This window comes from Jaculus jaculus, chromosome 4, assembly GCF_020740685.1.
Source record: "Jaculus jaculus isolate mJacJac1 chromosome 4, mJacJac1.mat.Y.cur, whole genome shotgun sequence".
Taxonomy (NCBI): Eukaryota; Metazoa; Chordata; class Mammalia; order Rodentia; family Dipodidae; genus Jaculus; species Jaculus jaculus.
The window spans coordinates 77,130,864-77,157,423 of NC_059105.1; the positions used below are offsets into that span (position 1 = coordinate 77,130,864).

General features: G+C 35.5%; 1 protein-coding gene across 5 annotated transcripts in view; it reads left to right on the top strand.

Annotated features, from left to right (window-relative positions):
* The window catches only part of Kcnh7 (potassium voltage-gated channel subfamily H member 7), a 461,887-nt gene that overhangs the window by 348,186 nt on the left and 87,141 nt on the right, over positions 1-26,560 (top strand). For all 5 annotated transcript variants that reach the window (XM_045147424.1, XM_045147428.1, XM_045147426.1 and 2 more), the window contains one exon: positions 1,996-2,210. In XM_045147424.1, coding sequence (XP_045003359.1) covers positions 1,996-2,210 — 215 coding nt within the window. The remainder of the gene's footprint in view (positions 1-1,995; positions 2,211-26,560) is intronic.

Genomic DNA, 26,560 nt, shown 5'->3' on the forward strand with positions numbered 1-26,560 from the left:
TCCCTCAAAAAATAAATCAGGTGCTCCTGTATACACTTGAGTTTTATATTCTCTTCAACTGAATCTGTTATGCCCCTTTTTTTCCTGACCACTCCTCCTGTTTAAATTCATTTCCTTTGTTTTTCAGGCTATTCTTTCTTTCATTAGAACCCTAAGCCCATCTGTTCATGACCCACTGTCAGTGAGGCTGACTCGCCTCTAAGTCCTCAGCCAAGGCCTCTCTGAATGTAGACCTAGGAGGTAGGAAACCTTGTGTTTTCATTTTTAGTCTTTCACTCTTGTGCCCCTTTAGCCTCATATTCTATCAACTTAGTTTTAGAAATGGTAAAGATGTTATTAATTCCTACCTTAAAGTTGTGGAAAATTTTTCCATGGGATGTTAGAAGAACACAAAGGAACACTGATGTCTTACAGACGCTAAAGGGCTTATAAACATCAGATTAAAAATCAAGAGAAAAAAGAATAATATTTGTTGTACATCTGGATAAAATAGTCTTTAAATTTACCTTAACTAAGTAGCACAAATAGGTTAAGTATATTGTTATAATGAACTTATTAACTGTATTGATTTAAAAGGAAATCTAGATTAACTAAAACAAAAAGTTTAAAAGAAAACAGAATAGAGTAACCATGTAGTTGTGTTTTTTTCTTCTTCTTTTTCTAACATAAAAGGGAAGAAGGTAAAACTGGAGACACATTGAAGTTGCAAATTATTGGAGTATGACATTTTTGTTAGAGAGTCTGAATGAGAACAGACCTGATGTATCTTTGTTTCAACAATTATTCTATTATGCATTTTACTCTACTGAATAAAATTTAGAGATACATTAACCTTGCTTGTAAAACATTAGCATGATACCCATACTTTAATATGAAGGATTGCTAAAAGAAAAATGATTTATAATCAAATATATTTATTTCAATATGCTAATATTCAAAGTTCATTACACAGAAAACACAATGTGTTATAGTTACATATGAATGATGACTTTAAAAGTAATGTATCATTACTTGAGAAACTCTTCAAACCATTTCTTGACTCTCCACAAGGAACAAGCAATAGAATTATCCCCAAAGAGGATAGTGCTGCTCAGGTTCCTCATCCTCAACAAGAAAACCAAGGATCTTGGTATCCTGTCCAATTGTCCTTGTTAAGCAGAATGAATATGAGAAGTGACAGGGAATTACAGTGCCTGACACCTTTTGCTAACTAGCTATGATTGTTTCTACTGTTCAGTTGGCTGAAGCATCTATCTTAAGTTTTGTTTTTTTTTTTTTTTAATAGAGGCGTCTTTTTTTCTTAAATATAAATGAAAGATAGACTGAGAAGGAAGATGTAAAGGTACAGAGAATGATAGCATCTTCTACAAAGCAATAAAATATACACTCAGGTACACACACACACACACACACACACACACACACAATGACACTCTCTCCTTTGCTTCATTTGGGTTTAACTCTCCATAAGCCATTCCCTATAGGTAGTGGAAGCATCTGAAGAGAACAACTGGCTTGTTATTTCTCAGTGACACAGACAAAAGTAAATTTAAATTACAGCAAGTAAACAAACCATTCACAAATCTCATGAGCAACATAACTCTAGCTATTGGCAAGTTCTTTCTTAAATCATCTTCAGATTATAAAACAAAATTCATACAAAATTTTGAAGGTACAGTTGGCAAATAGCAGGGCATAGAGTTAATTGTTTTTATTTTATTTCAGCTATTAATAAAAGATTCCAGTTAGCAGCCAAAGCTGCCATTTTGCTGTCTGGGTGCGCATCTAGCACCAGTTTTCTCCTTGTTACTCATATGTCCTTGCTTGTGTCAAAAGGTGATCCTAAAGCCTTACATTCAGGTTTCAGTAGACTGCACTTAGTCACTAGAATCAGTGTCACATTGGTCATCAATCATTTAGCAAGGCATTCAAGATTACCACATTTTTTTAATTTCTTCTGCTATTATGTTTACAAATACTTTCCAATTTTTTTAGGGCCTTTTAATCATATCAAGTCAAGCCTCCTGGGATCCACGTCAGATTCAAACCTCAACAAATACAGCACCATCAACAAGATTCCACAACTCACTCTGAATTTTTCTGATGTCAAAACTGAAAAAAAGAATTCATCCCCTCCTTCTTCAGATAAAACTATTATTGCACCCAAGGTTAAAGATCGAACACACAATGTGACAGAGAAAGTAACCCAGGTAGGACATGATTTTACTGTCACCTTCAACCATTTTTGAGGTTATTTTCTGTACCATAAAACATTTTCTTTCTCTTATGAATGCTTATCAGTCATGGCAAGATCTTTGTCTGTACTCCTATTATCTTGAAGTGTTGACTGACTCTCTAATATAACAGATAAATAAAGCTATCTATTGTGATTTTTATCAGTGTCTACTCTAAGCAGAACTATACTAACTTGGTATTGGACCTATTGAGTGGAAATGGTTAACCTACTATTCATCATGTTTGGACATTCATTGTTTAGCTACTAACTCACATTATTAAGCATGTTCTATTTTTAACATAGTAGAAGAACCTACTAAAACTTTTTGAGAAATAATTGGATTTATTCTTAACTTTGGCCTCCTTTTCTTAAACTGACTCTACTAAATAAAGTCATATCTGAGTCAACTGACAAGGAATAGCTGTCTGAGATGAAGAAATATTAGATTGAAACAATATATCTTACAACACAATATTGTATCATTTTCAAATAAATACTGCAATTTGAATTAGGATAAAGAGGCATTGTCTAGAAGAGGCCTTGCCTCAAAGAATAGATGAAGATGATTTGTTCTTATATCAAAATACCAACCTAAGCAGTATCTAGCTTTTGCTTACAATGCACTTACATTGTTAGGAATTTGTGGCTCTAAAATGTGTCAAGTAATCAGTTCTTTTGCAAACAATTTAGTTAGTATATTTGCCTAGCAAGCCTGCATATAGTACCAATATAAAGGTAAATTTGTTCTCAATCTCTATTCCAAGCACCGAAGACTTTGAATTAATAAAAGCATTTTCTGTAGTTTTAATTACCACAAATGGCAATACTGTGCTATTTGTATAAAACCACACATTTCATGTGATCTAAGATCACTATGAAGTCCATGAAGCAATTATAATTAGAGTTGAGCAATTAGCACCCCCAGCATATACTTTCATATTTGTGTGCTAATAAGGCATACTTCTCTGAGAATTTTCCTCTTCTTAGGCTAACAAAGATAAATTTAGGTATGACAGTACGAAGTGACTAGTCTACTGTTATTCACATTGTAATGATAACAATTTGAATGCTTTGATATTTACTTGCACTTGCATCTACTTATCTCTTGAATGTGCTTGTAATGGATAATGACCATTATGAGGACATATGGAAACTTAAAGACCTGAGAAGCGATAGAAGACAGGTTAGAGGTATTAGGGTTGGCACGCAGTGGCTGAAGTCAGTGAAGCTGGCATGGGAGCACGGCAAGAGAGGAGTCTCAGAGGCTAGAGTACACAACCACAAAGCCGAGGCTGCCACTCATTTCCAACTCACTGTGGTCAGGTGAGAATATTTGACCCAACAAAATTCCAAAACCTTCCCATTCAAGGAAAAGACAATAGAAACTTAAAGTGTAAGATAATATCTTCATTTCCAAAAGTTAACAAAATAATTTGAAAAATGTCTTTTAATTCTTCCAAGGGCAAACAAAATACACATTATCCCCCCCTGAGCAGTCAAGATATCATGTATCATTTCACCATGGGCCCCCTCTCCTGCTGGTCCTTTGTCCCAAAACAGATTGAAGCAGATGTGGGCCAGAGTTGGTACCCACTTTGGGGGAGATCTCATCCTAGTCTAACGGAAGAGTCATATGAAAGTCATTTTTTTTTTGTAAAAAAAAAAAAAAAAGAGAGAGAGAGAGAGAAAGAGAAACACAGTTTAGGGAGGATATAATAATGCTTATGGACAGAATTTTCAAAGAAAATAAAATGGGCTTAGTACTTAAGCAGGACCTGGACAGTTACTTACAAATTTGGGCAACAAGTGATGCTTGAGGTCCTAGTCAGAGTCAAAGACGCTAAGGACTAGCAAAGTTTCTCAAGAGTTGATGTAGCACAAAGATAACTATAGGTAGAAATTATCTGTCACTGGGTTAAGCATCTAACAGGTAATGTTCAACTATTGTGCTTATTAATATTCTTCTATGACTCTCATTGTTCCCCTTTCACTGGCTATAAAGAACCCCTTTATCCAAAATGCTTAGGGCCTTCTAGAACAGATACAGAGGGGAATTCATCAAATGTTTGCTAAAAAGAAAAAAAAAAAAGGTAGAAAGTTAGGATAGGATGGTGTTAAGGTGGGGAAGAAGCAAAGGAGGGAGGAAAAGAAGGATTGAAGGAGGGATGGAGGAAGGAAAGAAGGATAGAAGGAATAAAGAGTGTTTTAAAAAAGGTGGTGTCAGCTCCATATTGCTGGGATGAACTTCTAAACCAGACATAGTTCATAGGATAAAGCATGTATTTCAGGTTTACAGATCCAGGGGAAGTTCCATCTATTGTGGAAAAAGCTGGCTTCTGTTCATAATCCAAGCAGAGAGAGAGACACCACCAAAAACAGCCAGCATTACAAGCAAAGGTGAATATCACCTCTGCTACAGCAACTGGAAAACAGCCGCAATAAAATGTGCTGAACTCTGACAAAAGTAGGCTGACGGTAATACCCCTAAGCCTACCCCCAATAACACACAGCATCCAGCAGGACTTCACTCCCCAAAATGGCCACCATCTGGGGACCAAGCATTCATAGCATATTAGTTTGTGGGATACATATGATTCATTCCACCACACCTCCAAAACGTGGATGATCCTGCCAAGTTCTGGAGCTAGTGGGAAGGCCTGACTCACTTGGACCACAGCTATGGGTGCCTCTGTGTGCCTTCCCTGGGTGACCGTGGCAAAACTTTTCTTTAGGTGGCTATGTTCCAATAGGGAATCCCTTGAGTTTTGGATTACTTCCTTCAAATGAATTTGGACCTTCACAAGATAGAGGCTTTAATGGCTGAGGTTTTGCCCTCAGGGCATCTTTCCTATTGTCTATGCAGTGCAAGGGGTTTTCCTGCAATGGTGCTAATCTCTAACAATTAAAGCTACTTTTTTCAATACTAGCCTGGATGCTAATCTGTTTTGAGACTTCCTTTACCAGACAAAATAAGCCCATCATGTTTGAGTTCAATATCACTTAAGTTCTCAGAACACTGATAAATTGCACTCAGAAGCCACACATCAACTGGTTTTTGATAACATCCTTGTTCCTTTATGAAGCTTCAAAAGATGAGTTCAACTAATATGATTCTTTCAGCATTCTTGTCTTCCAAGCATTGACCAGAATAGCCCATTATTTATTTATTCATTTGACAGAGAGAGAGAGAGAGAGAGAGAGAGAGAGAGAGAGAGAGAGAGAGAAAGAAAATGGGCACCAGGGCTCCCAGCCACTGCAAATGAACTCCAGATGCATCTGGCTAATGTGGGTCCTGAGGAGTCTAACCTGGGTCCTTTGGCTTTGAAGGCAAATGTCTTAATTACTAAGCCATCCCTCCAACCTGTTTAATCCATTTTATCGAGTCCAGAATGCCATACCATGGAATTGTTCTGCCAAGAATTAAAGTATATCTTCCCACCTCAGTTAACTTAATCTAGAAAATTCCTAACAGGCAGCCAGAAGCTCATTTCCTAGCTGTTTCTAGGTGCTGTCAAGTTGACAACCAATATAAACCATCATAAATAGTGTAAGAACTATAAGAGCATCATGCCCAATGTAATGACACTGCACATGACACAGAACCAATGTGTCATAGTTTATAAAAATAGCATTTACAAGTGCTAATGTGATAAAATAATGCAATATCATGTTAGGAAAGAAAGGGTATTTTACATTCCCCTGTTCTCAAAATTGGACAAATTATGTCCAAATTATTCTATAAGGTGGTCTTTATAATGAGGAATGTCTAATTAATTTAATGCAAATCCACAAAGACATCAGCAGAAACTAAGATTTATGAAAGTACCTAAATGAATTAAGAGACTTGAATGTGGAAAATGGAAGTTAAAAAAGATTTATTAGTCAATAAGTATTTTTCCTATAGATTTAATGAGGAAAATATTCAAGAAATTAGTTTAACTATAACCACTAAAAATGAGTTATTAAGAAAGAATTTTTGAACATTTAAACAGCCATATAATCTTTAAGGCTATATAAAAGTTTAAAGTAAAATGTATTTCCAAAGTTTAGGACTCATGTTAAGAGTATTATTGGCACAAAAATAGAATTATGGTAAATTTAATAAGTTCTGACATTGTCCAGTATCCCCTGACCCCATAAAGGAAGTCCTCAGTCTCTAAGTATACCTTCTGTATGATTCTGCCCTGCTACTCCTTTATCCCCTGAAGACACCAGGATTTAGCACAGCAACTGGACATTTAACTTGTGGCTTAATGGCCAAATGCCAAAATCGAAACAGTAATAAGTAATCAGAGAAATAAGACTCTAGAAACTGGAACAGAATGTGGTACAGATTCGCCAACTTTTTAGAAAGGCTTGACCCAGAACCTTCATTTCTAACTCCATGTTCTTTTGAAACTTATGTCCATCTACTGAGACTAAATTTACATGAGGAGGCAGGATTTTAGTTTCTTTGGGCAATATACATTTGCACACCAAGTAATATCACACTGACATTACTAACATGAAGAGCTCAAAAGTAGGGTAGTTTTTCTGTTTTTAAATTATTTTTGGTTTTTCGAAGTAGGGTCTCACTCTAGCCCAAGCTAACCTGAAAATTCATTCTGTAATCTCAGGGTGGCCTTGACCTCATAGCGATCTTCCTACCTCTGCCTCCCAAATGTTGGGATTAAAGGCGTGTACCACCATGCCAGGCTTAGTTTTGCTTTTTATTGAAAATTATCCAATATAAATTTGTTCATAATCTCTTCATTATGAATCAATAACACCGAACTAACAATTTTGTCTTAAGACTTCTTTAGGAGGAAAGATTAATTTATATAGGACTTTTAATACAGACATAATGATTTCATTTCATTAGCTAATAGAAAATTATTTTACAGTAATAAATAAAATTTAAAGTGATTTTACATAGCAACAGTTTTCATTAATAATATTGAGTTTAAAGTTAAACTTAAAATTCTAGTTTTCAACAGATTTTTACAGATTCACTGATTCCTAATTCTTCAAGTTACAAAAAACAAATTCACAATATTTCTACAGCATGAGTAATGTGTTCTTATAAACTTCATTTTGTATCTAAACTGTATAAATATCATATAAATCTCAATAAAACTCTACAGATTATCTTAATGTGCCCAAAAATGCCAGTAATCACAAAACTACAAGATAAAATTGAAATGCAAATCTGAAGAAATATTTTTCTCTGAATACTACCAATATATGTGACATTCATTTTATATCCATCTTTCTGTAACTTGAAAAATAACATCAAACTTAAGTATAGTAGAACCATTTATATCAATGCAAATTGAAATGAAAATTGTATGTATGGATGCTGAAACTAGGAATAAAGCACATTTATCAGGTTAAGTAGGGATTCAGTATCTGTGAATACATAAGCCTGTCTTCCAAATTATGGCTGAAAAAAACTATGTATAAAGCAAGGATTTTCCCTTAAGGGCCTTTTATAGTTACATTCTTGTTGCTATAGCAAAACACCCAACCAAAAACAGTTGATAGGAAGAAAGGGTTTAATTTGAATTATAGTCTCAAGAAAGTTTCCGTATGGTAGGAAAGGATGGTAGAGCACCACTTCTTGCTGCAGCAACTGGCAGAAAGCAGCAAGAGTGAGCTGACCTCTAGCAAGGGGGACTCTGGATGTAACACCTATAAGCCCGCTTTGGCAATTCACCTCCTCCAGCAAGGCTCCACTTACCAAACTGCCACCAGCTGGGTACCAAGCATTCAGAGCACTTGAGTTTGTAAGGGACAAGTGACTCAAACCACTATTGGACTTTTGTTTAAACACAAAAGTTTGAAACTACAGATCCTAGAGTATGTTTTCCAAACTTTTCTGGTCAAATAAATATATTTTAAATGTTGACAATAATGCAAAAATAAGTCAAAGTACTTAGAGATATTTTAATAGCAATTGACTTACTGCTTATAAAGAAACCTCCTTTTTGTTTTGTATACCCATCATACTTTTAAAATGAACAGAAGATAAAGAAAGGCCCCTCCTTTAAAAGTTGTATCAGCAAAAGAAATCTGCTTGAAAATAGATGCTCGAAATTAAAAAAAAAAAAAATGAGTGGTCAGGAGAGACAGGTAAAAATAATTTAGCTTAGGGTACATAGCAATAGCCTGGTTGTTATGGCAACCAAGGCACAGAAGATTGGGATCTGTTGCTAAGATAATTTTTTCCCATTCCCACCCGCACACCCTCCAATTAGCAGAGCCTTGAGATAAAAGTCAAACCAAGGGACAGAAAGAAAGTACAAAAGGAGAGTTCCTCTATGCTCAATTGCCCTTGTGCCTTAGACGTGTGACCAGCATAGTTCATGGGGGATTATCTAATGAGAGAGGATGAACCAGCAGAATCAGTGCTTTTGTTTTTCATGTTTCATAGGATAGAATTAAGCCAAGGATTTTTATAAGATATCAAAATCTCAGAGCCATATGATATTTTCATATATCCAAACAGCTCAAGGACTTAGAATGTTAGGTGACCATAATATTCCTTGAGTTAGGAACTGAGTCCAGCAGAATCAACTTTGAAAATAAAACTTATATAAGAAAGTAAAGTAAAATAAATTAATAAAATTTTCATTGATTATGTGGGAATTTATTCCTTTTCCTTCTCTAGCTCTACTTCTACTTAGAAGACCTCATTTATAGTGGAAGTTATGAAGTTAGATCACAAGCATCTAAAATGCATTTGTTTCTAAATGGTGCATTATGAAGCATGTAATCACATAATTTAAAATTCAAAAGAATTTTATGTATCATCTCACCCAGAGATCCTTAAATTTGCCCACCAATGGAATAATATTGAATATCTTTGTATCTCTGTTCTCTTTCTCTCTCTGTCTATCTCCATCTGTCTCTCTCTCTCTCTCTCTCTCTCTCTCCATCCTCAGAAAATCAACAAGTTTAATGGAGCCTACAAATTCAGAACTTTTAGCAATCTACATCTTTTTGGTAACTTCTACTTCCACATCATTAAACTCAGACAATCTTGGAAGCATAGCTGATCCCAGTTCCTCATTCTTCAGATGAAACTGTCAAGGGAATCTGGCATGGAGCAGAATTTTATGTTTCCGCAATTGTTCTCATAAGCTGCATCTATTTTCGTAGTTTCTAAGGAGGTCACTGGGTCAATCATACATTCTTGTGATATTTTTCTAATATGTTTGAGTGAAAGTAATCGAAAGGAGAACTTCACTTACTTCCTAAAGGCAGTTGCTGACTTCTCAGAATAGCTGGTGCCATGGTGAATTACTGTCCACTCCAGGAAACAACTCCACTCCAGAGAGCTTGCACAAGCTACAGTGCTCTGAACTATCTTCCTCTTGACACTGACCTCACAATGTTTTCCTAGACAAGAATCTCTATTAGAAGTCCTGACTTAAAGAAATATGTAATTTTTTGCTTTCTACAATATTTCTAAAAGTTTTTGAAGACAGAATCCTATTTAATTTCCTATTAGTTTACATATAATATTTACTGATGTCTTGAGGAGTTAAGATTGGACAATAACACTGTAGGAAACACTAGACAAAAGAGTTCTCATAGATAAGATGTGAACTAGATGTTTAGCTCAAGTATGAATTTTGTTGAAATTTTGATTCTTTCTTAAAGGAAGAAGATTGATGTGGGGTAGATGAGTAATAGGAATACATTTTCTTCCTTGCTATTTTTTGCTTATTTTTATTGAGAACTATATTATCTGAACAAGAAGCAAATTGGTCATATTGGATTACATTCATGTTCCCTCCCCACCATACCCTGAGAGCCCTCACTAGTGAGTTACAAATATTCACTGTGGGATAACAAATGCACCAGTCAGTCTTTGTGGGGGTGTAAAATGTCTCAGAGTATACTTTCCCACCCTGTGGCTCTTAGACTCTTTCTGTTCCAGAGAGCAGGTTATAAGTCTCCTTTAGTGTTAAGCTCTCAGCAGCCTGATTTTCTGCTTTGATGATTTTTGAGTTTCCTCTGTGTCTACTGCTATCTTCCTGGAGGAGGTTTTCTGGTTATCCATGAGAGCAGAAATCATACTTAGTTTATCACTTTCTCTATAATGTTTCTTGGGCCCCGACAGATGTGATAGAGATGACTCCTCCCCTGAGAGGTAGTTGGCTTTCTTTTCTTGTCATACTGATGGGTTTTGAGCATCCCCAATATCCAGGTATTCACCACCATCTATAAAAATAGGTTATTTACTCATTTATTTATTTGTTTATTTGAAAGTAATGAGGGAGTGAGAGAAGGATAAAGGAAAGAAGATAGGGGCGAGGGAGGGAGAGGCCTCCTGCCACTGCAAAGGAACTCCAGATGTATGTTCCACTTTGGGCATCTGGCTTTACTTGGGTAATGGGGAATCAAAGCCATACCAACAGGTTTTGAAAGCAAGTACCTTTAATTTCAGAGCCATCTCTATAGTCCCCAAAAGCAGATTTTTCTAGCCAAGAATGAGAATAGCATGGATCAGAGTGGATAAACTGAAGTCTAATTAGGGTTCATTTCTAACCATCTGGCAAACATAGAGCTTAGCTCAGAGAAGCTAAATAAAATGCAGTTTATATTGCCTTTTCTGTCTTAAATATTAGTGTTATGAATAGTGTATTTAGAAACCTATTCCTTTACAATCCCTTGTGTTGAGAGTTGGGGGAGAACAATGGAACAAGGAGCCACAGTCCAAACTTCTTTCTCAGACCATGGTTAAATTGACCTTCTGCTGTACTACAGTGGCTAAAGCTGAAATGCCCCCTTGTCTACCTCCTGTCCTAGTGATACTGGGTTCGTAGTACTAGAGATGCTAATTTAATGGTCTCAGCAGAGGTGAATAGATTGGGGTCTGAGGAGAACCAGGGAACATAAACATATACATAGCAGTTCCAGGAATTTTCAGTTACAGCAGGTGTCAATTAACTTTCTAATAGCTGGTACATAATTATATTCAGTTGGCCCTTGATGTCTGGAACATATTCTAGAAAGCATCAATTACAAACACTAAAATTTGTAATGAAACTGTTTGTGGGGGATTACAGTTACCTAATATAGGGGGAAAAAAATGATTCCTAACTAATCTGTAAAGGTTAAGATAACCACCTTCTGAAATATTTTCAATTTCCCAGGGTGCTGTAGCTGTAAGAAACAGCACACTTCAGTAATATCTGTCACTTCTTCTCCTCTGGCTTAATGCTTAACCTGACTGACCTGCTGCAAACCTGCATTCTGTTACAACCAGTAAACGTAATGTGGCTGTTTAAAAGCACTAGCATGGCTTAGCTCCCTATTGCCAAATCAAAGAGAGAAAACTATTTGTCTGAATAGGCTGTTTGTTGAACTGTCACCCATGTGAGCTCACTTTAATATATCCCTTAGAATTAATTCTTCCCATCATCCTGTAAGAAACACACACACACACACACACACACACACACACTACTTTTTGAGCATATCTCACTTCATTGTACTCTGACACAATACATGCTTTCTCTCTTACTGTATTCTCATTCCTCTTCAGCACAAATGTTTGGGTTAGTCCAGTAACCACATTTAAGCTCCCTTTGCCATTTCTGTGTCATACATATATCTTAAAATGTTGTTATCAGTATTGTTATTCTTATCTCCATGGACCAAACACCTCTAACTTCTGAGGTTAAGATAATCTTCAACTAAATGTGGCAAGCTTAATAGCTTACACCGAATTTTCCAATTCCTATGCCAAAACAGCATAATAGCATAGCAAAGACCAGATGAATGAGTAGGGGAGGAAAAGTACCAGACTTAACTGTGGGATAAATATCAAGAGATAACTTCTATTTTTGAATCAGTTTCCTATTCCTTGCATCCTATTTTCTTCTCTGTTTGCACCTAACAATGCCTTCTTCTAGAAGTAAACCATCTTTCCAGGCTGGCTTTCCTCTCCAAAGTGCTTCACTTCACAAGCAACTATATGGTATACTATCTAAATGTTTTAATGTCAAATTCAGAATTATAAAGTTTTTTAATTCCTTCAGTTCTTTCCATTGTAATAAAAATCCATTTTCACAATGTTTCCAATTTGATTATAGTATTTCATATAAAAATTTGCATGAAAAATAGAGTTTTTTTCCTTACGAGGATTTGTTTGTATCGTGAAGGAGAAACTCATTAAGTCAAATGAAGATTTTATTGATAGAAGCATAGGAGGGAGAGATGAGCACATTTCAGGTAGAAGTTTTAGAAATGAGCTTTCTGGTTCTATTGATAAACTACCTCCAGTCCTACCACTCCACTTTCCTCGGGTATATTCAGCCTCACAGCTAAAGCATTGTCCTTTCTTCATCTTCAGTAGTCAAGGGCTACTGCACTGGTAAGATGGCTCATCTACTAACGGTACTTTCTTGCAAAGTCTGCTGCACTGTATTTGACTCCCCAATACTCATGTAAAGCCAGATACAGAAAGTGGTACATGTGTGTGGAGTTTGTTTGCAGTGGCAAGAGGTCCTGGTTCCTTGATACTCCCATATTCATTATTATTCTTTCTCTCCTCAAAAATCAATAAAAATATTTTTAAAAGAAGGGGTATTGGGCTGGAGAGTTGGCTTAGCAGTTAAGCTCTTGCCTGTGAAGCCTAAGGACCCTGTTTCGAGGCTCGATTCCCCAGGACGCATGTTAGCCAGATGCACAAGGGGGCGCACGCGTCTGGAATTCGTTTGCAGTGGCTGGAAGCCTGGCGTGCCCATTCTCTCTCTTGCTCTCTTCCTCTTTCTCTCTCTCTCTCTCTCTGTCGCTCTCAAATAAATAAAAATAATAATAAAGGCGTGTGCCACCAGGCCTAGCCAAATTTATTTAAAAAAAAAGAAGAAGGGGTATTATCTGAATTTCAAAACACAGTTATGAATTTGTTAGACATCCTATGTTTACTGAATTCTGAACTATTCACAATGTACTAACTAGTCAGAAAAAATAAATTTAAAAGTATATACCATAGTTATCTTTTAAAAACACTAGTATTTAAATAAATCTGAAGTTTAAAAAAATTCTTATCTAAGTATTCTGATGTCTTTCTATAACTTAATTTAGTGCCTTCCTTCAACTCTATTTTCTTTCCTAACTTCATAAAATAGCTTCATCAAAACCATGGAAAATGAGAGTCTCCATCACAAAAGTATTCTTCATGAAATATCAGGGTACATTTGCAAAACCTTCCAAATAAACTCTAAAATGACATTGTCACTAAATAGACATTAAAGATAAATTCCTCCCTTTATCTTAAGGATTGACATATACTTATTTTCATTCTAAAAATCAGCCATGTGTGGTTGTGCACACCTTTAGTCCTAGCACTCTGGAAGACAGAGGTAGGAGAATCACTGTGAGACTACATAGTAAATTCCAAGTCAACTTGGGCTAGAGTGAAACTTGAAACTGTATCTCTAAAAAGCAAAATAAATAAATAAAAATAATAAATAAATAAAATTATTGAAAGTAAGAAACTAATTGAATAGGAAAAAGTACATTCAGAGGGACTCTTAGCAGTACTCTAACAGCATTCCCATGTAAGAGAAATATGAGTATTCTTCAGCTCCTCACATCTGATTGCATCGTTTCCTTTAGTTATAAAGTCATCACAACACATGTACACACACACACACATTAAACATGTGCACACACACAAGTCCTTAATGCCATGTTCTATATTATCTCTGTCTAAGAAGTAATTTATTGGTTTTCTTCAAATTAATGTTCCTTGAGTGCTTATTTATCATATAAGCATGTATCACAATTTCATTTCTAACATAGAAAAATTGAAAAGGTGAAAAGTATATGTCACTATTTGATTTATGCTTTAACTATGAAACCAGTTGCTTTTCACATTGACTCTTGAATTCTGCTCTGTTACTGAATAATACTCTTGTCAATAAATAAATACGTGTGCTTAAAATCTGTACATAGCTAAAGATCACAAGCCTTCTACTTCACTAGATATTCAGACTATGATATTCAGATAGTATGAAATAAAATCTCTAATCAATATATATGGGTATTCCTTTGCTAATAAGTAATGAACATTATTTGTTTTACAGGATAATTTTATTGCTATCAACAAATATAAGGCATAAAATTCAAGATTTTGTATACCTTTTTCTATAAGTTAAAAGAAATCTTGAAGAGACTTATTTTCTCCTTTCCCACTTAAAGGTTTCAGTCTTTCAGTTAGGAAAAAGAATTGTTCAGTAATTGAGTCATTGCCACTTACATAAATTTAGAGTACTTTTTTTTTTCTTTCCTCCTTCATGATTTCTGTGAACAGATCTGAAGCTTTTAAAATAAAATTTCCCCACTTGTTTTATTTGTATCAGTTCTGCTTCCTTCTCAAAAGCACCAGGAAAGCCCAGGGAGTCACAATGATTAATGACTTGTTCTAGAGTTTACACTGCTCTCTCCAGAGCATAAAAGAAATGCTGAAGTAGGTTGGGAGCTAAAACTGCCTTAGGGTCTACCTTACACTGGAGGCAGGCCGGGGGTGGGGGATTAAATTAGTGCCAGAAACTTCAATGGATCATGATTCAATGACTTAATATTGGACTGGAGGGGGAAATAAAATGCTTAATAAGCCCTAAAAACCTCACTCATTCTGACTTGTGGCTTTTGATTTAAGTTAATTCAGATAATGACTTTGTTTGAAAGTGCTTTATGCATTTTGTGAGTGGGTTAATGTGAAGTGGATAGGCAGGGTTTTTTTTTATTTTTAATAAGTAAAGGGACAGTTAACCTGTAAGATCACAGACCAACTAGATATCATCCAGTATTATTTTACCAGAAGCATAGAATGTGATAATTACAAACTGCAAACCTTTTCAACCAAGCATATTGATTAAATCTACAAGACTCTTATCACTGAGATAAGACATGATGCTCTGGTACAGGCATGTCACAGATGCTTGCTAGACTATCTGTTGCCACACTTCAGTCTCCAACAATCTATAATAAGCCACTGTCAAAAGCAATTAAGTGGGAAGATATTGTTTGGAACTGGCAAGGAAAGATAGATACAGCTTCTCTAAGCCTTACTCCCAAGTCTAGGGAATGATTAGAAGCCTTAAGCTATTTATTTTTTTCTGGTGTGTGAGGGCCTATAAAAGGCCCTACCCCACAGGGTCTATCCTTGTGTGGGGTCTATCCCATCCATGTCCCATCTGCAGCATCCCTGGCCCACTACATCTGAAATAGCAGTTCCTCAAAGATGCCTTCTTTAGTCTAGAAGTAAACTCACCCAGTACTATAGCCCTTTTATGATGCATATCACAGATGTGATGAAATCTGTGCTTTCATGTCTGTGCTTTGCTGTTCTTCTGCCATTATTTGAAGAACTCTGTGATGAGAAGAGCTATGTGTTTTTTTGCTCCTCATGATTTTGTCAGTATCTGCTACATTTGGAATGATGGCTAGATAGATAGTTATGTGAATGGATGGGTGGATGGTTAGGTGGATGAATGGGTGAGTGAATAGAGTAAGCATATGTTTGAAAAGGCAAGAAAGAACCAGAAGTATATCGTTATTGCCTAAATTAATTGTAGGGTTTTGAAGGACCAAGCAATAGCTTCTCTAGTAGTAGAATGAAAATGGAAATTTAAAAAATACTTTTGTACAATCTATGTTTTGTTTTTCTTGTATGTGTCCATATTTTTCTCTGTAAAAACAATAATGGCAGGAATTATTTTGAGGAGTCTGTCTGCTATATAAAATAAAAATAAAATAAAATAAAAGACTCCCTTTAAGCCCTTCCTCTTCATTCTATCTCAGAAGCCAGTAGAACAAAAACTGCTGGCTGTGACTTCTGAAGCCTACTTCCTGGAGGGGAGCCAAAAGCAGAAGGTGTGTGGTGCTGCTCTTCACTCTTGGCTTTGCCTTTTGAACTCCTTCCCCCTTTACTCTCTGAGCACTTCTGACATGAAGGGCCAAGTGTCCTGCCATCTGAGTCCACTGTAGTAGGGGAGAAAATGTCTTGGTAGAAAAAAAAAAATCTTGCAGAATGTCAGGAATTATCCCAACATTCATGGCACTGTCTTTAACTGGCATTTAGAGCCAGGCCAGAACCCCATTGTTTCTCTTTCCTTCTTATTGCAATTCAAATCCCTCCCCCTTTACTCTCAGAGCAATACTGAGAAAGTTTCTGTGATTGTTTTTAAGCTGTATCTGTCTTGTTTGCAAAGTTCTGTGGTACCTGAACCGTAAATAAATCTGATGGTTTTCTGCTTCTTACCCATGAGCATTTTTAGTGCTATAATAAAAGTTGGTATTGCAAATATGGGGCTTACTCCTGTGCATAATCGTTTTCACATCTATGTGGCTATCTCTCCTAGATATAACAATAAGGTCTTATTTTGTGAATGTTCAAATTTTTACATATTACCTAGAAAGATATTCTTTTTATAATCATAAAGAAATGAAAAATTGTGTTTTGTCATTATTACTTTCTATAGATGGTACTACAGTTCACCCATTATGTCCCATCGATTATCTCATGATTAGTTTTGCTTAAAGGTGCTGGAAAGTATATTTAATAAATCCATAATAATGGAGGCAAAGAGCAAATTATATATAGTTCAGGAAAATTAAATTAATTTAAAATGAACTCATAAGAAAATACTTCATCAGTGTAAGATTCATAACCTTTATTTTAAGTGTACATTACCTTAAAATATGGAATCTGCTGCAAAATATCTTCATTTTAGAATCTATCTTCATAACAAAGTATGTGATAGTTCCAAGATAATGAATTTTTTGAATTACTGGATATATCAAGTGCTCTGAGTTATTCTTATTTGACAGTAATGCCAAGCAAATATTAACATTTTGAAATAGCCTTTGGTATAATGAATATGTCTTAGAAGATTAATACTTGAAGTATAGAGTTCTAAGTTAATTTGGACCAGAAAGTTGAAGGACTTTATTTCAGCAAGTTAACCTGGAGAGGCTGAGGACTGATAAATGGAGCTTCATTAATGGTCATCAGCCTCCTTTAATAAGCTGCAGGACACAGGAGGTTTCAGCAGGGTTCTAACTGCTCAGGACAAGGCTTGACAGCCTGATTTGCTGAAGGCACAGAGTGCCACTACAAAAGGGTCTCCTCCAGTGGCAGTTTTCTGGGTTAATGTATTCTTGGTGGAATTATCTCACCCATTGATTGCTGCCCTGGGAATTTCAGTGTGCATACAAACTAACAAACGTCCACCAGACAAGCACTAGCAATGCCCAGCTGGCTCTTTGTCCCTCTTGGGAGATTTTCTCAGTTAGAGCCTGGTAATTGTTAAGTGCAGCTGCTGCAGTTCCAAGGGTGCCAGCTCATCTGAGCCAACTGTATGCACACAGCCTGTGACTCATGAGAAGGAGAAAGTACACATCATGGGTGGGTGGGGGATTTCAAGGACTCCATTTTAAATTTGCTTTCTTCTTTGTCTACTATTTGGATGAAAATGCAATGTGAAAGGTAGTTATTTAAGGAGTATAAATATCCTATATAGTCATGAAATTCTGCTATAGGAGTGCAGAATAACCTTATCTCTATCAAAGACATGTGCTGTATGTATCTGTACAGTCTCTTTCTTTGCTGGGTTATATATGTTTCAGTAACTACAGTGTAAGACATGTGGCTTCTTACACACATTGATACAGGTTAAATATTCAGACTAAAGAAGAAACTGGTAGAAAGTGGATCTGCAGTGAGAGATTGCACATGATGCAGAGATACTTCCTTCTTAAAACTTGACATGATGAAGTACACACATCACTTCTACTACTTTCTGTCCACTAAGACCATGTCAATAATTCAGCCCGCATTCTTGAGGTTAGAATTACACATGGCTTGAGAATAGGAAACAAAGATCACTGGGGAACTCCAATGTGATTGCCTACGACATAGAGAGGCTGCCTTAGTTCTAAGGCCCAAAATTGCTCTAGAAGAGCATTCACCTCAAGTCAGTTTTAGAGACTCCAATTTTAATCAATTTCCACCAAACTCCCTTTGTTATGACAAAGTGGTCTTTAAAAACTGACCACCCACTAACTGTCCACAGGGGAATGCCCAATCTTATGACTGTATATGATCACTTATATGCAGTTTCATGCATATAATACTAAATAGTTTAAGATCCCAAACTTTAAACCCAAGCTGCCTGAGTTCTAACCCTGGTTCTGCCATTTTTCAATTTTTGATCCTGACAAGTTAATTAAATTCATGGGATTTAAATTTTCTCATTGAAATTTGAAACTTTATAAAGTTATTGTGAGAATTCACTCTTACGTCCTGGTGTACCTCTTGTCACAGTGTCTACTACTTAGAAATACCTTAGTTACGGTTGTTACTATAACTTCCCTAGTGTATCTGGAACCATTTCATAGCATAATGTACAACCTGCAGAAGTTCCATGCTGGACCTACATAACTATTAACATGATCTTAGAAAAGTCTTCCCTTATGCCGTGCGCGGTGGCACAAACCTTTAATTCCAGCACTCGGGAGGCAGAGGTAGGAGGATTGCCAAAAGTTTGAGGCCACCCTGAGACTACATAGTTAATTCCAGGTCAGCCTGGACCAGAGTGAGACCCTACCTTGAAAAACAAAAAAAAAAAAAAAAAAAGAAAAAAAAAAAAAAGAAAGAAAAGTCTTCCCTTAGACCTTTGTATCTTAATTCAGAGTGTTGTTTTCTTCCAGGAAGCCATTATACATACATATAATTCTGGACCAGGTGACCTTTCTCTGTAAGCTCAATGGCAATTCTATCATGATATAAACCACTTTGTATTGTTAATTACTCTGCTTACTTTGAACATTGTCTATTTACATATGACATTTATTAAAATGTGAGCTCATTATGGGAAAGTATGAGTATTTCATTTCTGTATCCACAAAGTTTAGCTCAGTGCCTAACATGCATGTAGTATGTTTTCAATAAATGAGTCAAATTATTTATGAGATGAATTATTTGAAAGATTTTGGTGTAATCTCTATCCTTCTGTCCTTCTCCTTTACTTGATCCTACCACACACACTCACTGGAAACTCCTGACCTGATCCATAAGGACATTTCTACTATTGCTTTGAAGAGACAGCTGCTCAACCAAGAGCTGTTTAGATCAAAGGACATAATTCTTTCCCATTGTATCTCTTAAGGTATAATTTAGATGAAAGTCAATAATTCTCTGAATTCCTGCTATTTTATGTTTTGAAGTCTGAAACCTCATAATAACTGCATCATTTCACAAGCTCAAATCCGCAGTCAAACATTTAAGACTCACTAAATCTAGTCCCTCCAGCCTTTCCACAAACCACCTTCTAAGCTTTCTTTTCCTGTTCCCAAAAGCCTGTGTACACAAACATATATATATACTAAATACACCAAAGTATACATGTAAATTCACATCTAAACCAACACACAATATATACTGTATTAAACTAACTACATTTAATTATTATATGTACTTATTAAAATTCAAATTTCTGGGCTTTGCCTATACTCTGAGGGAAAATGGCAGAAAGTCAGCCTCTGGAAAAGCTATATTGACATGCATTGAAAAGGCTTATGGGTAAATAGAATGATTGAGATGGGGAGGTAATATGATGAAGAATGGAATTTCAAAGGGGAAAGTGCAGGGGGAGGGAGGGTATTACCATGGGATATATTTTATAATCATGGAAAATGCTAATAAAAATTGTGAAAAGATGAAAAATAAAATAAAATAAATTTTTAAAAAGGCTTATGGACCACAGTCCTTAATATTGGACTTTCTAGACTACACAAAATTATCAGAAATCAATTTGGGATTATAAGCTATCTGGTCTATGGTGTTTTCTCTTTTTTTAATATTTTTTGTTCAATTTATTTATTTATTTATTTGAGAGCAACAGACACAGAGAGAAAGACAGATAGAGGGAGAGAGAGAGAATGGGCGCGCGAGGGCTTCCAGCCTCTGCAAACGAACTCCAGACGCGTGCGCCCCCTTGTGCATCTGGCTAACTGGGACCTGGGGAACCAAGCCTCGAACCGGGGTCCATAGGCTTCACAGGCGAGCGCTTAACCGCTAAGCCATCTCTCCAGCCCTATGGTGTTTTCTTATAGTAGCCCTAAAGAATGATGGGACTAGGGAGATGGCTCAGTGGGTAAAGTGCTTGCTTTGCCACCATGTAAATGCTAGGCATGGTGGTGCACACCTATCATTCTAGCCCTTGGAAGGAAGACAAGGACTCTGATGAGTCAACTAGCTAGCTATTCTAGCAGAAGCAGTAAGCTCTAGACTCAGAAAAAAAAAATCCCTGCTTCAAAGAATAATGTGGAGAGTGACTAAAAAAGAAACTACCATCAACCTCTCTAGTCCACAATCAGGGGCACAAACTTGTACACACACACATACACTCTGTGCATATGAACATATGAATACACATATACTCATCTATAACACATCACACACATGTGTGCATGTGTTGTGTGCGTGTGTGTGTGTGTGTACACATGGTCTAAATTGAACCTTGCACACAAATGTAAATCCTCACCAGTTGATTGAGCATGGTGAACTACATTTGTAAGTTAGTCAAAATTTATTTATTTCACAACCTTTAGTTAAAGCATCACATTCAACTTGCCAGTTCCGTGGAAACTTTAATAGCCTGATCACTTCCCTAAAGACGATCAGCTCCACTTTCTAGGTGTAGAATCCTTTAGACTACATGATTTTTCTTTCAACACCTTGTGAAATCCCAGAACAAAGGCTCCCGCTGTCATAACAAGGAAGTAAGAGCCAGTCTGAATTCAGGAAGAGTTATTTGGTGATAACATGCTGTTAGGGAAATTTGCATGGTGGCAAAGCAAGCACTTTACCCACGGAGCCACCATCTCCCACCAGAGAAGATACAAGTAGAGACACCATAAGATGATGAGTTGCTTCATTTTGGAATTATTCTTTCACCCTCAACGTTTTTATATTATTCACATGTATTTAACATTTAAAATATTTGAATCATCGTTCCCCATTTCAGAAGTTGTTTTAAATATTAACATTAAATTGAAATTTTCCAAAATACACTTGTAATTAGATAACTTTAAGTATGGTGGTTGAATAGCAATTATTTAAAGCCTGTTTATGTTTCCTCAAATTAAATGAGGAACAAAACTAGTCACCAGTGAGATTACTTCTTTCCTTCTAGTCCCTCTTCTGTATTGATGTCTTTTTTTTTTAAATTTTTATTAACATTTTCCATGATTATAAAATATATCCCATGGTAATTCCCTCCCACCCCACCCCCACACTTTCCCCTTTGAAATTCCATTCTCCATCATATTACCTCCCCATTACAATTATTGTAATTACATATATACAATACCAACCTATTAAGTATCCTCCTCCCTTCCTTTCTCTTCCTTTTATGTCTCCTTTTTAACTTACTGGCCTCTGCTACTAAGTATTTTCATTCTCACGCAGAAGCCCAATCATCTGTAGCTAGGATCCACATATGAGAGAGAACACTTGGCTTTCTGGGCCTGGGTTACCTCACTAAGTATAATCCTTTCCAGGTCCATCCATTTTTCTGCAAATTTCATAATTTCATTTTTCTTTACCGCTGAGTAGAACTCCATTGTATAAATGTGCCACATCTTCATTATCCACTCATCAGTTGAGGGACATCGAGGCTGGTTCCATTTCCCAGCTATTATAAATTGAGCAGCAATAAACATGGTTGAGCACGTACTTCTAAGGAAATGAGATGAGTCCTTTGGATATATGCCTAGGAGTGCTATAGCTGGTTTTTTATGGGTTTTTTTTTTTTTGTTGTTGTTGTTTTTTTTTTCCCTTTTCCATGATTCATGACAACCTGTTGAGGGGCTCAATAGTATGCATGTGTTGTGTTGGTAATGACAGCTTTGGTGAGTTCATAAATACAATGGCCACTCTGGACCTGGAAGACAGCATTCCAACATGTTTCTCCCCATCCATTGGCTATTACATTCTTTCTACCACCTCTTCTGTTATATCCCTGAGCCATTTGAAGGTGTGATAGAGATATATTTTTGGTGTGTTTAAAGTTTTCTTTCATAGCGCACTCTTGCCAAACAAGAGTTAGTTCCCTAGCACATTTAGTATACAGTCTCTTTCATTATTTTTAGATTTTTACTCTGTCTATCTATACAATGATATCATATGTGTGTCTAGATATAATTTATAAGCATTTCCATAATGCAGTTATAACATTGAAGCTATAGAGATAAAAAAAAAATATCTGCAGTAGTTAAGCAAAGGAATCTAAGATAAACAGTTCAATAATGAGATATTAACTTTAATTTCATGCAATATTGGGTAAATTCTGATTATCTTCATAGTTTCAGTTTAGTTCAAAGGAACACACCATAATATAAAACTGATGATAAATTTGAAATTTAATTAATAGCCTCTATCCTGTTATTCATGAAAGTGGATGTCTCCGTTGGATCTAAAACTACTTAAGTATGTATTGAAAAAAAGATAAAAATGGCATAATGAGGATGTGTGACTGTACAATAGAATGCATGTTGATGCACTATTTAGTGGATTTTTTGATAAATGTATAATATTAATATTCAGTTAACTAGAGTCAGATCCTACATATATCTTCAACAATAGAGTAACACCCACTGTTACATAGATTAATTGCAATATTATCTCTGCACAGAGCAATAACCCTGTGACTAAATGATTGATCTCAGGCAGTTTTCACCCTAGTACAGTAGAAGTAAACACAAATTGCACTCAGGTGTAAACCCTTGTCCCCAGAGACCTCATACCATGAAGTTGTACCAAGCCACAACAATTATGTCATTAAGTACACATGACACATGTTTATGCTTAAGGAAATCAAGTTCATATGTTGGGAAGCTGAGTAAATTTAAACTATGTTAATAGGAAATTCCCTTGGTGCTTGCATTCAGTTTCACCAACATAGTAAGTACTACTGAAAAGTAAAATAATTAACAGAACAAAAAGTAACTACAAAAGAGAAATTCAGTGTTAAAGCTGGAAGGGAATCAGAGATAGATCATTCAACTTATTTTATAGTTGAGATCATTTATTTCACAATCTGCCCACTGCCTGGGCTGCAAAGCAGTGTTATTCAATGATTAGCTAAACCTACTACAAAATGAAGAAGGTTAAGCCAAATAAGATAGTGTTTCATAAAGCTGAATTTACCTGTTTAAAATGACAATTCTCTCTTATTGTTATTCCTTTTTCACTTTTATATCATTTTTTGAGATAATCATGGCAAAGATAATTTTTCCACATATGCATAATTATGAAATAAAAATCTGTGAACCTTTGATATGCCTGCTGCTTTTCAAATTTTACTGGACCATGAAATCCAAGCTTTGGAGAAGAAACATGTCGATGCCAATATCTAATGGCTTCCTTTATTTTACATTTTACTCATGAAATGCTTAAGGCAAGTAGTATGAGCTATTTATAAAATGACTTACATTAAAGGACATTTTCCTACTTTTCATACAAAATTAGAAAGAGGATATGAAGGAGATAATATGTGCCTTTTGTTATTTATACCTACCTGATAGAAAATTAGATATAGTAGATTTAGCTGCATTTGAAAAAAAAAAAACAACTGGCATATCTTTATACAGTCATGAGATATAAAAACCATAAGAATAAAGAAACCAAGGAAATGGGTGCATGTTTAGAATAATATTTTCCACATAGGATAAGCTAGGAATTATTGAGTAAGTCATCAGGAGGCATGTACTGGCTTGATTGCTATTTGTTCATCACACTTGGATAATGTTTTTGTATCAGCTAGGTATATCAGATTCATACCTACTCAATGAACAGAGATAAGAATCAAAAATCTTTGAAGTTTATTTTTTCTAAAAATAATAGAGCTAAATGTCATTTCTCATGAGACATATGGCATAATATCAGCCAAAAGGGAATTCAGTACCATTTAGATTCATGAAAAAAAAAAATAATACCACCTATGAAGTTATCCCTGTGAGGTAATGAACAAAAATAAGGAGTGAATGAATTTCTGGTACAAATTATTTTTCTACTTCATCTTCTACATGAGCTAAAATGTCACATTTATTTCTCTTCATTTATTTCAAATCATTCTTGTGCTCATTGGATTAAAGTTAGTAAAAAGATCAAAGGTGATTTTGGAATGAAAGGTATCAGAATTTCTCAATATGACATGAAAGGGATTTACTTTTAAAAGTCATGGTTGCTAGTTGGTTAAGCCATAATGTTATTTCACTGATATTCCTAGCCAGCTTTTAGGAATAACTCTTGATTGACTATTACTCTGAGATAATTCTAAGATTCATCACAATTTTTAGCAATAGACATGGTTTGTTTTTATTCTTGGGAGAACAGAAAATATATAATAAGTAAAATCTAATATTATTTTTAAAGTTTTCTCTTATGATGCAGGTATATTCAGTAGGTTTTTGTTTTGAGGATTGAATGACTATTTAACCATATTTATTAATGTTGCTCTATTTTTTTTAATGTGTACCATAAAATATATTCCTCATTTTTGTAACCAAATTAGCCATATCACACTTAGGAAATATTTTTATTCCTAGAAAAACATTTTCAAAAGATTTTTGAAATTTAAAACAAATTAGCCTTTCATAGAGATTTATTTATTTCATAGAGATTTATTTATTTCAGAGAAAGAGAGTAAAATAGGCAAGGAGAAAGAGAGAGGGAAAGAGAGCAAAAGAGAAAGAGAATGGGTACACCAAGGCCTCCAGCTGCTGCAAATGTACTCCACATGAATGCTCTCCCTTGTGCATCTTGCTTACGTGGGTTCTAAGGAATCCAACCTGGGTCCTTTGACTTTGTAACCTCTAAGCCAGCTCTCCATCCCACAACCAATACCTTTATCCTCATCTATGTTTTACCACTTAAGTCACAGGTTAGTCAGTGAATAGAAAATGTCACTTAATGTTTATAATATGGGTGACAATGGTTGTGAGGTGATATCATGTACAGAGAATAGTGTAGCCCTGGTTAAAGCCCTCAAGGAATATAAAATGTAACAAATCCAATACTTAATTCATAATTATCCTTTGTACAAATTTGATTTCTGCCATGTCTTTTCATTTTGGAAGAAGCAAAAGAAAGCATGGGAAGGAGAGAAAGGAGAGAGTGAAAGTAAGGACAAATATGAAAGAAAAATATATAAGATTTAACAGTGTATTTTACAGAAGGTATCAATGTTTTTCTTTCTTTTTTTACTTCTTATGATTGTGCTTAGTTGGACTATACTATTTTGGTACTGGAAAATTCCTTGATGTTTATGAGTCCCCAGTAAAGTTTGTCAGACCTCCCAAAAAAATAAGCCTGGAAGACAAAAACAGGCTTCTAGGAACCTGTTACTAAAGTAAATGACTTGAGTAGATTACTGCAGTTGAGTTGAATATTACAGAAGATAAGGCAACTCTTAACCATCAGATATGGCCCAACAAAGTAAGACTCATCAATTGCAAATCAGGAATGTCACAGTTGTGAAGGCAACTTAGTGATGAAGTTAGCTCAATCTCTGATAAAATGACATTTTCCAGTTGTAACTATAGCTAGGTTGATAAATGACCTTTCTTTATATCCCTAATTTAATTTTATTTCTTACTGACAAATAATAATCATATATATTCATGGAATAGAATATGATGCTTTCTTACTTGTTTAATATACGCCATAATCAAATAAGAGTAATGAACATACCAATCACAAAACCAAATCAAAGCTCAGGTCTGAGATAGGAGAACCTTCACTTTTTAAATATTCATAAACTGTGTATCAATATGGGGATCCATCTATCTTTCAGGCAAGATGCCATCCTTTATTTTATCATGACTTTGAGCACATGTTCTACTAATATCTCTCTTCCTTTCTCCCTCTCTCTCTCTCTCTCTCCTACTGATTATAGTTGTGTTTGTAGTCCCAAGAGACTCACAGAAGTTCATGCCCTTTGCCAGCCTTTTGAACTTCTTAGGGGTAATAAATGACTTTGAGAACTTGACAAAGAGAGTAAACACATACACCATGAGAAATAACAGCTCCACATAAACTAAACTATTTTAAATAATGTCATAGAGTTCACAAAAGCCTATCCATCCATCTGGGGCAATGGCAATGCACTATTGTCTGTTTGCTTCCATACACAATTATTTATATTTCCCATTGTCCTGTAATTCTTATGGGTAGTGTTTCTGATGTATTCCCTTAACATACCTTAATCCTTAACTTGTGCATGATGAAAAATACAGCAAAAATCACATGAATTTGTG